The sequence below is a fragment of the Meles meles genome, chromosome 1 (assembly GCF_922984935.1).
Source record: "Meles meles chromosome 1, mMelMel3.1 paternal haplotype, whole genome shotgun sequence".
Classification (NCBI taxonomy): Eukaryota; Metazoa; Chordata; class Mammalia; order Carnivora; family Mustelidae; genus Meles; species Meles meles.
This window is the reverse complement of record NC_060066.1, coordinates 105,011,674-105,028,662: the sequence shown is the minus strand read 5'-3', so window position 1 is coordinate 105,028,662 and position 16,989 is coordinate 105,011,674. Positions and strand designations below refer to the sequence as shown.

Genomic DNA, 16,989 nt, shown 5'->3' with positions numbered 1-16,989 from the left:
GTGTGGAGCCTATTTAAGATTCTTTCTTTCTCTCCCTCTCTCTGCCTCTCTGCCCCCTCTCCCTCCTTCCCTCTCTGTCTTTCTACCCTTCCCCACCCCGCTTGCATGCTCTCTAAAAAAAGAAAAAAAAAAAAAAAAAAAAGAGTTGCATGCTCTATCAATTGGGACAGCCAGACTCTGAAAGAACTCTTTTAATGTGTTATATGCAAATGAAAACTTCAAAAGGTTATTTGATAAAAGGGTCATCCAAGAACCTGTAAACAGGGTGCAAAAGTATAGACGTTGGGCAGGTTTCTGTGGCCTCAGTGCTGTCATGTATACCAGAACCCTGCCCTCACTGTGAGCTTCAAGAATGCAAGGACTAAATTAATTCTCCTTGCTATCACCTTTGTTTCTGTGATTCTGAGACAGTGGTGCCAGTCTAGTCAAACACTGCTCTTTTGCCCAGACTGACTGGGCAAATGACTGCCCAGAATGACTCCAGGTAGAACTGGACCACAGTAATGTGTAGGTTTTACCTACCTAGGACCTCAGATGCCTCAAGGGTTTTCTCTTCAATGAATGTGTTGTAGCATTCCAAAGCCGCCAGAAGCATGTCCATCCACCGCAACACAGCTCTCAGGCTGAATGGCCCTTGCAGATGGAAGAGAGTAGGCTGAGCAAGGATGCCTGACAGCTGATCACAATCTCCTCCTCCTCCCTCAAATATGTTTATGAGAAAGGAAGTATCTTTGTTCTTGAGAATATCTTTCAGCCACAAAGAAGGGGATGTGTTGCCTTAAAAAAGAAACAAGATTAAAACACACATATAAATAACTCTCACATAATTAAAATTAATCTAATCATGGTGCCTAATTAGAAAAAGCATCGGCCCCAATAGTAAAAAAAACAAGAATTAAAAGACTGATATGTTAACAAACATAATCAGGCCAGAACAAGACTGGCAATCACAGTATTTCACGTATAGTTTCCATAAGAGTCCCATATAAAGTACCTACCAGAGCAGCACCATTTCTGAATAAGGGATAATCTGCTTTTTAAAAGATAATTTTCTTTTAGGTATTAATCATTTTCTAAAGAAAAAATACTGAATTGTATTTTATATGCTCTGAAATCAGGGACTCTCAAAGGTCAAATCATCCTTATTCTAAAGAAGTTAGAGAAGAATGCAAAACAATAATGTATTTCTGATGTAGTAAAAAGAAGAAATAGTTTTCCTACTGTGTTAAAATATACATCAGCACTATATAAGTAAAAGATTTAATATCATGTTTTCCAGTTTGTTTTAGAGAGAACATTAAACATCCATTATTTTCACTAAATATTGAAAAAGAAAGTAAAGAATAAAAATATTATTTAAGTTCTATCGTGAATGTTAGCTGGGTCCTAGAAGAGAAAAAAGGACAGAAAGACAGGTGTAGAGAAAGAAGATGATAAAAGGGAACATGGGGACCAAGAGACAGGCCTGGGAAATCACATCTGGATTACAGGGAACTGTCCCAAATCCCTGCCTCCTTTGCACTCTCTTCCTCTGAACTATGGCTGCTGTCACCCTGGCTTTCTGTCCAACATGAGCCTCAGCAGTCCGAAGCCCCTGACACATGTCACAGGGACATGTCTTACTTGTCATTATGGCCCACTGATCTGGGTGTTGCCCAGCACCCCTAACAACAGTGTACTTTCAGGACACAGGACTTCTGATCTAAAGAGACACCTAACATTGTCCCTTAAAAACCACTGGGGGTGGGCCCCTTTGTGGCTCAGTAGGTTAAGTGTCCGACTCTTGATTTTGGCACAGGTCATAATCTCAGGGTTGTGGGATCAAAAGAGCCCCCGTGTTGGGCTCCACACTGGGTGTAGAGCCTATTTAAAATTCTCCCTCCACCGCTCCCACTCCTTCTTAAAAAAAAATAAAATAACAACACACAAACACAAACCCCGAAGGGCAGCACTGTTTACAACCAAGACATAGAAACAGCTCACATGTCCATCAACTGATGGGTGGATAAGGAAGATGTGGTATAAATATTACTCAGACATAAAAAAGAGTGAAATCTTGCCATTTACAATTACACAGATAGAGCTAGAGAGTATTATGCTAGGCAAGTAAGTCAGAAAAGACAAACACCATATGATTTCACTTATAGGAGGAATTTAAGAAACAAAAAAAACCCCAAAACAAAACAGGAGCCTACGTGGCTCCATCCATTTAAATGTTTGTGTTTAGCTCAGATCAAGATCCTTGGGTCCAGGATCAAGTCCATTGGGCTCCCTGCTCAGTGGGGTCTGCTTCTCCCTCTGCCTCTACCCTGCTTATGCTCTCTCTCTCTCAAATAAATAAAATCTTAAAACAAACAAACAAACAACAACAAAACAAACAAAGATATGGGGACAAAAAGAGGCAAACCAAGGAACAGACTCTTAACTATGAAGAACAAACTGATGGTTACCAGACAGAGTGGGGCTGGAAGGATCAGTTAAACTGGTGGTGGGGATTAGGAGTGTACTTGACATGATGACCACCAGATAATATACAGAAGTATTGTATTACTATATTGGATACTTGAAACTAATATGACACTGTATGTTAACTAACTGGAATTAAAATAAAAAACTTAGGAAAACAAAAGAAACCACTGGGGGAAAAGATAGCAGAGAGAAAGGTAGATGCAACATGGGAGGGCAGAGAGGAGCATAGTGAAGAAATGTTCATTCCTTTTATACAAAGTATATTTTGGCAGCAGGGCTAGGTTCACCTACTACTTGGCATCCTTTGTGTAACAGAAATTCTGAGAAGCAGAGCTCTACTTATCTCATTGAAAATATGCGAGGTCTCTATTATAGGCAACTGAGAAGAACAACAGAAATGTCTAGGGTCAGTCAAACTGACATCACTAGAAATTGCACAGGCTACAGGACAGTCAGAGATCCAACTGGGAGGGAGTTAATGTCTCCCAACTGGTAGTTCCACCCATATAATATCTGGGCCACAGTTTCATTTAACAATAAGGAAAACATGCCTCACGCTTCCACCCTATCCAATCTTCATGGACTTTATAAGCATGTTGTGAGAATGACAACATATAAGACTAACTTTATTAACTAAAAGCAATAAAATACTAGTGGTGTTTTTTAAATAATACTCTACATTAAAAATCCAAATACACATTACTACTATATATATAAAATTATAGTAGACAAATATAAATATTTATATACCAAAGAGTATATGTATTACTAATACAATTGCAATATATGCTATATAAATCTATAGCATATAACTTCATAACACATTCCATAACATAACAAAATATAGAATCTTCTAAGTTTTAGAACTATACCAAATAATTGTTACCTCTTCTTCTATGAGAAAAAAGCCCCAAAGTGGTACTCCACCCTATTTCCTAAAAAGAAATGGCTCTTCCTCATGCTCTGTAGTGTACTGTGACCTTTCTTATCCAGACACCATTGCACCATCTTGGTTCTGGACTCTTGTAAAGTGCATTCCACAGGGGGAAGACAGGGCCTCAGTCTGTCCTGAGGCAAGTTTCCCCACATCTACACTCCCAAAACTTGGTCTGGACTTAGTGGAGAAAATAGAACATTTATTCTTATACTAAAAATTTCAGTAATTATTTCAAGTCTATAAGAATAGTGTAATGGCTTAGTGCAATAGTTATTAAAGAGCACAGGTTCATTGGTTTCCTTTAATATCACAAAAATCTGAAATCATTCAGATTTAGCAGTTTTAGCAATTTCTTATCAATCATATGGTGAAATAAAACAACTGCATCATTTCACTATTTACTGAATATCATGTTAACAACTGCACTGGTTATCCAACCCTTCTTCATTTCCTTTAAATGAGATAAAAAAGCAAAAATGTAGTATAATAAAAAAAGATACTGAAAAATCCTAAATATACTTCCTCTATATTGTTTGACATCAAAATAGAATTTAACTCTTTCTTTCTATAAATCTTTGAGAAATGTACACCCCATAGTTTACCCTTTGTCATACAACTGATCTATAATGATTACTGAACATCTTATTTTTTTTATTAGGAACATATTATTTGTTACATTCATCTAAATAATGGAAAGGTTACACTTTAAATAAATATACATCTCTTTTACTACTGGTAAAAGCAAAACCCATAATTTATAGGACATAAAGATCACAATACCTGGCAATAAAGGAACAAATTTATAAAAGAGTTCTATAGATTTGTGTCGACATTCTGTTTGGGGCCTCCCACAGTGGGCTAACAGCCATTGGACCACATCCAGTAAACACAATGATGCTGCAGGTGCAAATCCTCTAAATGGAGATAACACACTGTATTTAATAAATGCCCCAACATTTAGCATTTAGCTGACCCAAGAGTCTAGAAACCATAAATTCAAATTTGCCACACTAATACATGTAGAAACTTCATCAAAAGGCATTCAATTTACTTTTAGTGTATTATCATCACTAGTAGATCCTAAATTCTGCTTACCTTCTTTTTTTTTTTTTTAACTTGAGGGAAAAGTTAAAAAACACTTCTTAAATCAATAGTACCAATATTTTCATGTTTCCTTTTCAATGTACCTTAAAACAGAGGGGGATTTGAAATCTAAAGTAGTGTTTCTCAAACTGTGGTCCCTGATGCAGCTGCATCAATATTATCTGTAAACTTGGCAAAAAATGCAAATTCTTTTTTTTTTTCTTTAAAGATTTTATCTATTTATTTGACAGAGAGAGATACAAGTAGGCAGAGAGGCAGGCAGAGAGAGTGAGAGGGTAGCAGGCTCCCTGCCGAGCAGAGAGCCCGATGCGGGACTCGATCCCAGGACCCTGAGATCATGACCTGAGCCAAAGGCAGCGGCTGAAACCACTGAGCCACCCAGGCGCCCCCAAAAAATGCAAATTCTTGGCCCCACTCCAGACCTACTAGAAGATTCTGGGGGCAGAACCCAGCAACCTGTGTTTTAACAAGACCTCCAGGTAATTCGGATGCATGCTTCAGTTTGGGAACTAATGATCTAAAGAGGTCAAAAGTTAACTGGAGGGGTGCCTATGTGGCTCAGTGAGTTAAAGCCTCTGCCTTCGGCTCAGGTCATGATCCCAGGGTCCTGGGATCGAGCCCCACATCGGGCTCTCTGCTCAACAGGGAGCCTGCTTCCCTTCCTCTCTCTCTGTCTGCTTCTCTGTCTACTTGTGATCTCTGTCTGTCAAATAAATAAATAAAATCTTTAAAAAAAAAAAAAGTTAACTGGATCTGAAGGAAGCAATTTGAAAAAAAACAGAAAAAATATTAATATCCAATTTGCATGTGCCAACGCTTCTGCAGAGTAGCAGCAGCCAGCATATTCCCCAGACACCCTACACAGATCTGGAGAGGTTGATGCATGGCACACCCCATCCTTTTGGAGAATGAGACCTTGCAAGAATGGAATTAACAGAGAAGACTGGAAAACACTGGTTAGTAAGCCAGCCTTGGCTTTAGGTAGCTTCATTTCATAATTCTGTGATCCCATGACTGTCAAAATGCTACAATTTCAATATTTCAGTTTTTATATTTCAAATTTACACCATAATAGTTCATGCATCTCTAGTCAAATAATTCCACATCAAATTTGCATTCAAAATTAGTACAGATAAAATAATTGTCTGTTATAAATTTATACCTTAAACTAAGCATTTTCAAATACAAAGTTTTTTCGTGTCCTAGAAAAGCCCTATTTCCATGCTTTCCTTGTATAGAAAATTAATTTATGCTGCCACACATTCCTTCCAAATTCTCTTTTACTGAGAATGAGTTTTGTTGGGGAGGGAAAAAATGGGAAGCAATATCACCTACCGTGGCCTACGTCGCTTTTTTACTTTGTTTAAAGATACATGCTTCTTTTCAATGATACGCCTTAGGTGATCAATGGCATCACAACATTGTTGAAGTGTACCTGTTCTCAAGTATAAAAATACATTTCCAAAAGGAGACATATAATTGATTACTATTAACAAAATGGCATTATAAGTTTATTGACCTAGTTTTTTAACTAAAAAGGTAATTTTACAATAGAGGTAATATTGTTTCATCTCTCAGAATACAAATTTTATAAATAATTTACATTGTCCCAAAACAAAAACAAAACCTACATTTAAAATTGCAGGATAGTAGAGTGCACATGCACAAATACACTCACAGCAATACTGCACCTAATGAGAAACTGCTCCACCAGCCTCCAGCTAGCCAAAGTACAGCCTCACACAAGGGATTTGAGGTGGAAGAGACTCTACGGGTATCACGAAACTCACAGACCAGGCCAGATCTTATTTACCTTAATTTAAGGCTATTAGTAAAGGGACATAAATTCCCTGACCTCCCCTTCTTCTTATGTAAGTTAAGCCATATGATAGCTTAATAATACAGCCATTGTAGAAGAACCAAAGTAAATTAGTAAAACCATCCACAGACATCCTGGGTTATTTAGGAAAGGAGCCTTATAAAATTTGAGTTCTGTAACCAAGAAAAAGTTCTTTCTATGCTTTGAAAATGTGGCAGTGATTTTTAAGAGTTAAGTTTCACTTGTTGAAAAAATTCATCTATATAAGCTGTCAAGATAAACAAAGCAATTTTAAACTCTTTGATGACAAGAGCTTAATTTTAAGCATTTTTACCCATTGTAAGCTATCAACATGAAGGAAAATAGAGTTCCACTTGTCTTTTGAAAAAATAAAATAGATTCTAGATAAGTGAAAACAGTTCTGCTACACACAGCTGTGTGACCTAGATTAGTCACTTACATTTTCTGGGTAAGATGTCTAAGAAAACTTCCAGCCCAGAAATTTCAGGATGTTCATAATAGCTGCTGGACAGAATTTAACTGTAAAGACTACCATTTATTACTCTTTTAGCTACTTTAAGTCTATTTCTGATTTATTATTTTGTATTATTTCTTAATTATGGTCAAACAGCTTTATTACAATCTTGTAATGAGATCTATTTTCCACGTTTCAAGCTCACATCAGACAATGGAGACATTGGCACATCTCAGTGGTTACTGCACCCAGCTTTCTTTACATGGTGCAATTGTACATTCTCACATTTCATGTCATCTGTGAAACTGGCTGGTTTCATCGGAGCTACGCAATAAAACTGTCCCACCTGTCCTGGACAGGATCTCTGACAAGCCAGGGGTCAAGCTCAGTGGCCACCAAGGGCACACCCTGGAAAATCTGTGGGCCTTCAGAGGAGGCGGGCATTGAAGAGGCACCAGAGGTGCATATCTCCCCTTCACACTTATCATGCTAAATGGGAGACGGGAGAAAAAAATGCCACCTTCTGAGAGAACTATTTGAGGCTTAAACCCTGAGTAGAAAAGCTCTTAGAGATTTGTCAGACAAACAGAATTGGTATGCAAACAAAAGGTCAGATAAGACCTACCTAAGGATTTCTCATCTGCATGTGCTAAGGCCAGACTTTCCAGATATGTAACCAAAGCTTCAAACACAAACTGTTCTACCAGAGACTCTTCTTCCCTGTAAAATAAAGAATACTGAACCTCACCTAGGAAAACAATAAAGCAGGAGTGACAAGGGAAAAAAGTAATGTTATCAAAGAATACATAAATTTGTTTTAAAAAAAATGGCTCAAATGTTTTAAAACAAAAAGCAACCTGAAATACTTCTGCGAAGAAGAAAACTTCCTCAAGAGCAGACCAAAAACTACATAAAATAAAAGAGACAACACTAGCTTTTTCTCTGCACACAAGGACCCTTCCATCTGTAGAACTGCTCACAGCACATAACCTCAGAACCACTGTTCTGACCACACTTCCACAAACCTCATTAAAATTAATAGAAAAGAAGGTCTCATACCACATCCACATTCTTTCAAAATAAAAGAATTTCAAGGGTTCTTACCCTATCCAAAAGTCAGTCAACATCAATAGTAAACGTGAAGCCTTTTACAAGCACATCAGACACATGAAAGTAAATAATTCAATTAACAGTGTCTGTGGACCATGGATGGGTGAAGGGCAGAGGGCAGACCTTTCCCTCGAAAATCTGCTGTTTAATAACACTGAACAGTAAAGGATTAAGTATAAAATGACAAGGCAAGGCACTAAGTCTCAGAGGAGATCACAGAAAAGTACGAGTTGGAAGTTCTACTTGTGTGATGAAGTGCTGGGTCACTGCACGCCCCACTGGGAAGGAGCGCATTCCTGGAACAAACAACTAGAGTGTAGTGCTCAGGATGGAGAGCACTTAGAACAAGAGTTAGTTCATCCTAATCAATCAATTAATTCATTAATTAAACACGGCCCTAGTGTCTTTTTTTAAGTTTGAATCCTAGGAGGGGCAGGGCCTGTCAGAGTTCCACAAGCTCCACCTCTACCCTAGTGTCACACACCATGATCTGACACTGAAAATAAAAGACATTACTGATAAATGTGTGGTACAGACAAAGACACGGAGGCAAGATTAAAAAAACCACAGGAGACAAGAGAGCAAACTGGCAAAGCTAGAAGAAAAGGTTCATTTAGAAGAGCAGTTTGTGATGAGACTGCAAAAGTTGGGGGAAGGGGTCTTGAAAGGCCAGGCTGAGTATAATAGTTTTTAGCTTACGTTATCAACACCAACTAAAGAAGGTAAGTAGAGAAATGACATGACAAAACGATGCCCTAGAACTGTGCTTCCAAAGAAAGGTGTACAAAACAGTTCATTAGCATGGAGAAAGGAAACAACAAATCTTGTTTTATATTATTTAACATGCAAGATCTCAAAAAATTTATCTCTCATGCCCCTTTTCCCAAAAATCCCCAAAGATTTATTGTTGATCCAATAAATCAACAGTATCCAAAAAGGAAGATAAGAGACGAAAAGGAAACAAATTATCAAATACAGGGAAGAAGTACAGGGGACAAACAAGAGGAGAGGCAAGGAGATCCAGACATGACAGGTGAGTAGGGACCCAAGAAAGAGGCTTGTTAACAGCGCTCTCAGCCAAAACACCACAGTATGGATTTTTCAACCTATACAGAAGATGGCCCAAATTCCTCTCTTAACCTGGCCTATCATGATCTGGTACTTAAAGTTCTTCTCCTATCCATGTTCAACCTGGAGCAGCTGACAGTGCTCATTTATACCACAAGAGAATCTTGCTTTGACGTGCTCCAGACACATGGAGGTGGACCAATGGGAACTGAGATTCAGAAGTTAAAGGGCAGTCCACACTCTTAGACAATATTTCTCCCAGATGTCAGTGTGGTCTACTTCACACCATTCTGGAGACTTCTGCTTCCCCAAATTAACATGAACCTTGTCACTCTAATTCCTTGGAATGGGCTCCTGTTATCTTTCATGGAAGCGGATACCAGTCTCAGTATCCTCTCGGGAAACTCCACCTATCCTTGAAAACACTGACATTTACTGCTTTCCAAAATCCAAAGTATGTCACTTAGGGTATACATACAAAGGGAAACAAAAAAGACAAACAAAGAAATAAGTAACATAAAGGAAGAATGATTAGTTCAGAGAAGAGGAAGGTCTGAAATACTGAAAATAGTCCATTTTTTAACATAGGTAGTGAGTATACAAAAACTTTTTTTGCTATTAAATAAACTACAGTTTGGTTTTTTTTTAACCTGAGGCATACTTGACATATATTAATTCCAGGAGTACACATAACAACTCTGTATTTGAATACATTGTAATATGATCACCACAGTAAATCTAGTTAACGTTGAGCACAATAGAGTTACAAAATTTTTTTCCTTGTGATATGAACATTTAAAATCAACTGTCCTAGCAACTTTTAAATATGTAATAGAGTATTATTAACTATGGTCACCATACTCTACCTCATAGGCACACCTCAGAGATATAACGAGTTTGGTTCCAGGTGACCGAAATAAAGCAATTATCTCAACAAGGGGAGTGAAGTGAATTTTTTGGTTCCCCAGGGCATATAAAAGTTATGTTTACACTACACTATATATTAAGTGTACAACAGTATTATGTCTAAAAATGTATATACCTTAATTAAAAACACTTCACTGCTAAAAAATACTAACCATCTTCTGAGCTTTCAGCAAGTCATAATCATTTTGCTGATGGAGCATTTTGCCTTGATATTGATGGCTGGTATCAAATGATTAGGTTTGTGGCTGCTCAAGGTTGGGTGGCTGTGACAATTTCTTCAATAAGACAACAGAAAAGTTTGCTGCACAGATCAACTCTTCCTTTCAGATCCAATTTCTCCATAGCATGTGATGCTATTTGGTAGCATTTCACCCACACCAGAATCTCTTTCAAAACTGAAATCAATCCTCTCAAACCCCACCACTATTTTACCAACTAAGTTTATACAGTATTCTAAATCCTTTATTGTCATTTCAACAATCTTCACAGAATCTTCACCACAAGTAGACTCCATCTCAAGAAACCACTTTCTTTGCTCATCCACAAGAAGCAACTCATCCACTGAAGTTTTGTCATGAGATTGCAGTAATTCAGTCACACCTTCAGGCTTCACTTCTGATTCTGGCTCTCTTGCTCTTTTTACCACATCTGCAGTTACTCCCTCCACCGAAGTCTGAAACCCCTCAAAGTCATCCATGAGGTTAGAATCAACTTCTTCCAAACCGCTGTAAATGTTGATGTTTTGACCTCCTCCCATGAATCATGAACTTTCTTAATGGTGTTTAGAATGGTGAATCCTTTCCAAATTTTCAATTTATTTTGCCTGGATTCATCAGAGGAATCACTCTCTATGGCATTTATAGCCTTATGAAATGTGTGTCTTACATAAGGAGACCCAAAAGTCAAAATTACTCTTTGACCCATTAACTGCAGAATGGGTATTATGTTAGCAGGCATGAAAACAAATCATCTTATGGAATCTCTCCATCAGATTGGGTGACCAGATGCATTGTCACCAAGCAGTAATATTTTGAAAGGAATCTGTTTCTGAGCAGTAGTTCTCAACAGTGGGCTTAAAATATTCAATAAACCAGGTTGTAAACAGATGTTCTATCATCCAGGCTTTGTTGTTCCATTTAGAGTACAGGCAGAGTAAATTTAGCACAATTCTGAAGGGCTGTAGAATTTTCAGAATGGTAAATCAGCACTGGCTCCAACTCAGTCACCAGCTACATTAGCCTCTAACAGCAGAGTCAGCCTGTCCTTTGAAACTTTGAAGCAAGGCACTGACTTCTCTCTAGCTACGAAAGCACTAGATGATTATTCTTCCAGTAGAAGGCTGTTTCACCTACACTGAAAATCTGTTGCTTAGTGTAGGCACCTTCATTAATTATCTTAGCTAGATCTTCTAGATAACTTGTTACAGCTTCTACATCAGCACTTGCTGCTTCACCTTGCACTTTAATGTTATGAAGACAGTTTCTTTCCTTAAACCTCATGGATCCTTTGCTAGCCTGAGACTTTCTTCTGCAGCTTCCTTACCTCTCTCACTGCATAAAAATGAAGAAAGTTAGGGCCTTACTCTGGATTAGGCTTTGGCTTAAGGGAATTTTATGGGTGGCCTGATCTTTTATCCAGACCACTACAATTTTCTTCATATCAGCGTCTGTCTCACTTCCTTTTCATCCATGTGTTCACTGGAATGTCAGCTTCAATTTCCTTCAAGAACTTCTCCTTGGCATTCACTACTTGTCTAACTCATGTAAGAGGCCTAGCTTTTGCCCTATCTTGGCCTTTGATATGCCTTCTGTACTAAGCTTAATCATTTCTAGCTTTTGATTTAAACTGAGAGATGTGTAACTCTTCCTTTCACTGTAACACTTAGAGACCATTGTAGGGTTATTAGGTGGCCTAATTTCAACATTGGTGTGTCTTAGGGAATAGGGAGCCGGAGGAAAGGGAGACAGGTGAAGAGCCAGTTGGTGGACAGTCAAACACAACATTTATCAGTTAAGTTCATTGTCTTATATGGGAGCATTCATTGTAATTGCAAACAATTACAATAGTTACATCAAAGATCAGCATCAGAGGGGGTCCTGTGTGGCTCAGCTGTTAAGCATCTACCTTCGGCTCAGGTCATGATTCCAGGGTTCTGGAACTAAGCCTTGCATTGGGATCCCTGCTCAGCAGGAAGCCTACTTCTCCCTCTCCCACTCCTGCTGCTTGTGATCCCTCTCTCACTGTCTCTCTGTCTGTCAAATAAATAAAATCTTTAAAAAAAAAAAAAAAAAAAGATCACTATGCCAAATAAAGGAATAATGAAAAAGTTTGAAATAATGTAAGAATTACCAAAACATGACTTAGAAATACAAAGTGAGTAAATGTTTCAAAAGCAGTGCCAATAGACCTACTCAAAATCAGTATGTAAAAAATGCAGTATCTGTGAAGAGCAATAAAGACAGGCACAATAAGGGGAGCCTGGGTGGCTCAGTCAGTTAAGCATCTGACTTAAGCTCAGGTCATGATCCCAGAATCCTGGGATTGAGTCCTGCGATCAAGGCCCACATCAGGCTCCTTGCTCAGTGGGAAGTCTGCTTCTCCCTCTGTCCCCAACCCAATCTTTTAAAAAAAAAAATGAAGCACAATAAAATGAGGCATGTCTGTACAACCCTACAACATATTTACTTCATCACTGGAAGTTTGTACCTTTTGACCCATTACCCATTTTTCCTATCCCTCTTCCCAGCCTGTGGCAACCACCAATCTATTCTGTGTTTACCTTTTTATTTTTATTTCTTTTTTTAAGATTTCACAAATAAGTAAGACCATAGGTATTTGTTTTTCTTTGACTTATTTTACCTAACATAATGCCCTCAATGTCTATTTTTTTCATAGGTGGCATGATTCCATTCTTTTTTTTATGGCTGAATTATGCATTGTATACATATACCACATTTCCTTTATCCATTCATCCACTGATGGACACTTTTTTTTTTTTTTTCCCATTTTATTTATTTTTTCAGCGTAACAGTATTCATTCTTTTTGCACAACACCCAGTGCTCCATGCAAAACGTGCCCTCCCCATTACCCACCACCTGTTCCCCCAACCTCCCACCCCTGACCCTTCAAAACCCTCAGGTTGTTTTTCAGAGTCCATAGTCTCTTATGGTTCGCCTCCCCTCCCCAATGTCCATAGCCCGCTCCCCCTCTCCCAATCCCACCTCCCCCCAGCAACCCCCAGTTTGTTTTGTGAGATTAAGAGTCATTTATGGTTTGTCTCCCTCCCAATCCCATCTTGTTTCATTTATTCTTCTCCTATCCCCCTACCGCCCCATGTTGCTTCTCCATGTCCTCATATCAGGGAGATCATATGATAGTTGTCTTTCTCCGACTGACTTATTTCACTAAGCATGATAAGCTCTAGTTCCATCCACGTCGTCGCAAATGGCAAGATTTCATTTCTTTTGATGGCTGCATAGTATTCCATTGTGTATATATACCACCTCTTCTTTATCCATTCATCTGTTGATGGACATCTAGGTTCTTTCCATAGTCTGGATATTGTAGACATTGCTGCTATAAACATTCGGGTACACGTGCCCCTTCGGATCACTATGTTTGTATCTTTAGGGTAAATACCCAGTAGTGCAATTGCTGGGTCATAGGGTAGTTCTATTTTCAACATTTTGAGGAACCTCCATGCTGTTTTCCAGAGTGGTTGCACCAGCTTGCATTCCCACCAACAGTGGAGGAGGATTCCTCTTTCTCCACATCCTCGCCAGCATCTGTCATTTCCTGACTTGTTAATTTTAGCCATTCTGACTGGTGTGAGGTGATATCTCATTGTGGTTTTGATTTGTATTTCCCTGATGCCGAGTGACGTGGAGCACTTTTTCATGTGTCTGTTGGCCATCTGGATGTCTTCTTTGCAGAAATGTCTGTTCATGTCCTCTGCCCATTTCTTGATTGGATTGTTTGTTCTTTGGGTGTTGAGTTTGCTAAGTTCCTTATAGATTTTGGATACTAGCCCTTTATCTGATATGTCGTTTGCAAATATCTTCTCCCATTCTGTCAGTTGTCTTTTGGTTTTGTTAACTGTTTCCTTTGCTGTGCAAAAGCTTTTGATCTTGATGAAATCCCAATAGTTCATTTTTGCCCTTGCTTCCCTTGCCTTTGCCGTTGTTCCTAGGAAGATGTTGCTACGGCTGAGGTCGAAGAGGTTGCTGCCTGCATTCTCCTCAAGGCTTTTGATGGATTCCTTTCTCACATTGAGGTCCTTCATCCATTTGGAGTCTATTTTCGTGTGTGGTGTAAGGAAGTGGTCCAATTTCATTTTTCTGCATGTGGCTGTCCAATTTTCCCAGCACCAATTATTGAAGAGGCTGTCTTTTTTCCATTGGACACTCTTTCCTGCTTTGTCGAAGATTAGTTGACCATAGAGTTGAGGGTCGATTTCTGGGCTCTCTATTCTGTTCCACTGATCTATGTGTCTGTTTTTGTGCCAGTACCATGCTGTCTTGATGATGACAGCTTTGTAATAGAGCTTGAAGTCCGGAATTGTGATGCCACCAACTTTGGCTTTGTTCTTCAATATTCCTTTGGCTATTCGAGGTCTTTTCTGGTTCCATATAAATTTTAGGATTATTTGTTCCATTTCTTTGAAAAAAATGGATGGTATTTTGATACGGATTGCATTAAATGTGTAGATTGCTTTAGGTAGCATAGACATTTTCACAATATTTATTCTTCCAATCCAGGAGCATGGAACATTTTTCCATTTCTTTGTGTCTTCCTCAATTTCTTTCATGAGTACTTTATAATTTTCTGTGTATAGATTCTTAGTCTCTTTGGTTAGGTTTATTCCTAGGTATCTTATTGTTTTGGGTACAATTGTAAATGGGATTGACTCCTTAATTTCTCTTTCTTCAGTCTTGTTGTTGGTGTACAGAAATGCAACTGATTTCTGTGCATTGATTTTATATCCTGACACTTTACTGAATTCCTGTACAAGTTCTAGCAGTTTTGGAGTGGAGTCTTTTGGGTTTTCCACATATAGTATCATATCATCTGCGAAGAGTGATAGTTTGACTTCTTCTTTACCAATTTGGATGCCTTTAATTTCTTTTTGTTGTCTGATTGCTGAGGCTAGGACTTCTAGTACTATGTTGAATAGCAGTGGTGATAATGGACATCCCTGCCGTGTTCCTGACCTTAACGGAAAAGCTTTCAGTTTTTCTCCATTGAGAATGATATTTGCGGTGGGTTTTTCATAGATGGCTTTGATAATATTGAGGTATGTGCCCTCTATCCCCACACTTTGAAGAGTTTGATCAGGAAGGGATGCTGTACTTTGTCAAATGCTTTTCAGCATCTATTGAGAGTATCATATGGTTCTTGTTCTTTCTTTTATTAATGTGTTGTATCACATTGATTGATTTGCGGATGTTGAACCAACCCTGCAGCCCTGGAATAAATCCCACTTGATCATGGTGAATAATCCTTTTAATGTACTGTTGAATCCTATTGGCTAGTATTTTGGCGAGAATTTTTGCGTCTGTGTTCATCAAGGATATTGGTCTGTAGTTCTCTTTTTTGGTGGGATCCTTGTCTGGTTTTGGGATCAAGGTGATGCTGGCCTCATAAAATGAGTTTGGAAGTTTTCCTTCCATTTCTATTTTTTGGAACAGTTTCAGGAGAATAGGAATGAGTTCTTCTTTAAATGTTTGGTAGAATTCCCCTGGGAAGCCGTCTGGCCCTGGGCTTTTGTTTGTTTGGAGATTTTTGATGACTGTTTCAATCTCCTTACTGGTTATGGGCCTGTTCAGGTTTTCTATTTCTTCCTGGTTCAGTTGTGGTAGTTTATATGTCTCTAGGAATGCATCCATTTCTTCCAGATTGGCCAATTTGTTGGCGTAGAGTTGCTCATAGTATGTTCTTATAATTGTCTGTATTTCTTTGGTGTTAGTTGTGATCTCTCCTCTTTCATTCATGATTTTATTGATTTGGGTCCTTTCTCTTTTCTTTTTGATGAGTCTGGCCAGGGGTTTATCAATCTTATTGATTCTTTCAAAGAACCAGCTCCTAGTTTCATTGATTTTTTTAATTGTTTTTTTGGTTTCTATTTCGTTGATTTCTGCTCTGATCTTTATGATTTCTCTTCTCCTGCTGGGTTTAGGGTTTCTTTCTTGTTCTTTCTCCAGCTCCTTTATGCATAGGGTTAGGTTGTGTACTTGAGACCTTTCTTGTATCTTGAGAAAGGCTTGTACCGCTATATATTTTCCTCTCAGGACTGCCTTTGCTGTGTCCCACAGATTTTGAACTGTTGTGTTTTCATTATCATTTGTTTCCATGAATTTTTTCAATTCTTCTTTAATTTCCTGGTTAACCCATTCATTCTTTAGAAGGATGTTGTTTAGTCTCCATGTATTTGGGTTCTTTCCAGCTTTCCTCTTGTGATTGAGTTCTAGCTTCAGAGCATTGTGGTCTGAAAATATGCAGGGAATAATCCTAATCTTATGATACCGGTTGAGACCTGATTTGTGACCCAGGATGTGATCTATTCTTGAGAAGGTTCCATGTGCACTAGAGAAGAATGTGTATTCTGTTGCTTTGGGATGAAATGTTCTGAATATATCTGTGATGTCCATCTGGTCCAGTGTGTCATTTAAGGCCTTTATTTCCTTGTTGATCTTTTGCTTGGATGATCTGTCCATTTCAGTGAGGGGAGTGTTCAAGTCCCCTACTATTATTGTATTATTATTGATGTGTTTCTTTAATTTTGTTATTAATTGGTTTATATAGTCGGCTGCTCCCACGTTAGGGGCATAGATATTTAAAATTGTTAGATCTTCTTGTTGGACAGACCCTTTGAGTAGGATATAGTGTCCTTCCTCATCTCTTATTACAGTCTTTGGCTTAAAATCTAATTGATCTGATATAAGGATTGCCACCCCAGCTTTCTTCTGATGCCCATTAGCATGGTAAATTGTTTTCCACCCCCTCACTTTAAATCTGGAGGTGTCTTCGCGTCTAAAATGAGTTTCTTGTAGGCAACATACTGATGGGTTTTGTTTTTTTAT

General features: G+C 38.4%; 1 protein-coding gene across 4 annotated transcripts in view; it reads right to left on the bottom strand.

Annotated features, from left to right (window-relative positions):
* Positions 1-16,989, bottom strand: part of PRKDC (protein kinase, DNA-activated, catalytic subunit) — a 239,744-nt gene that overhangs the window by 157,381 nt on the left and 65,374 nt on the right. For all 4 annotated transcript variants that reach the window (XM_046001490.1, XM_046001500.1, XM_046001508.1 and 1 more), the window contains exons 28-31: positions 7,430-7,524; positions 5,846-5,945; positions 4,187-4,320; positions 523-777 (exon numbers count right to left, since the gene is read on the bottom strand). In XM_046001490.1, coding sequence (XP_045857446.1) covers positions 523-777; positions 4,187-4,320; positions 5,846-5,945; positions 7,430-7,524 — 584 coding nt within the window. The remainder of the gene's footprint in view (positions 1-522; positions 778-4,186; positions 4,321-5,845; positions 5,946-7,429; positions 7,525-16,989) is intronic.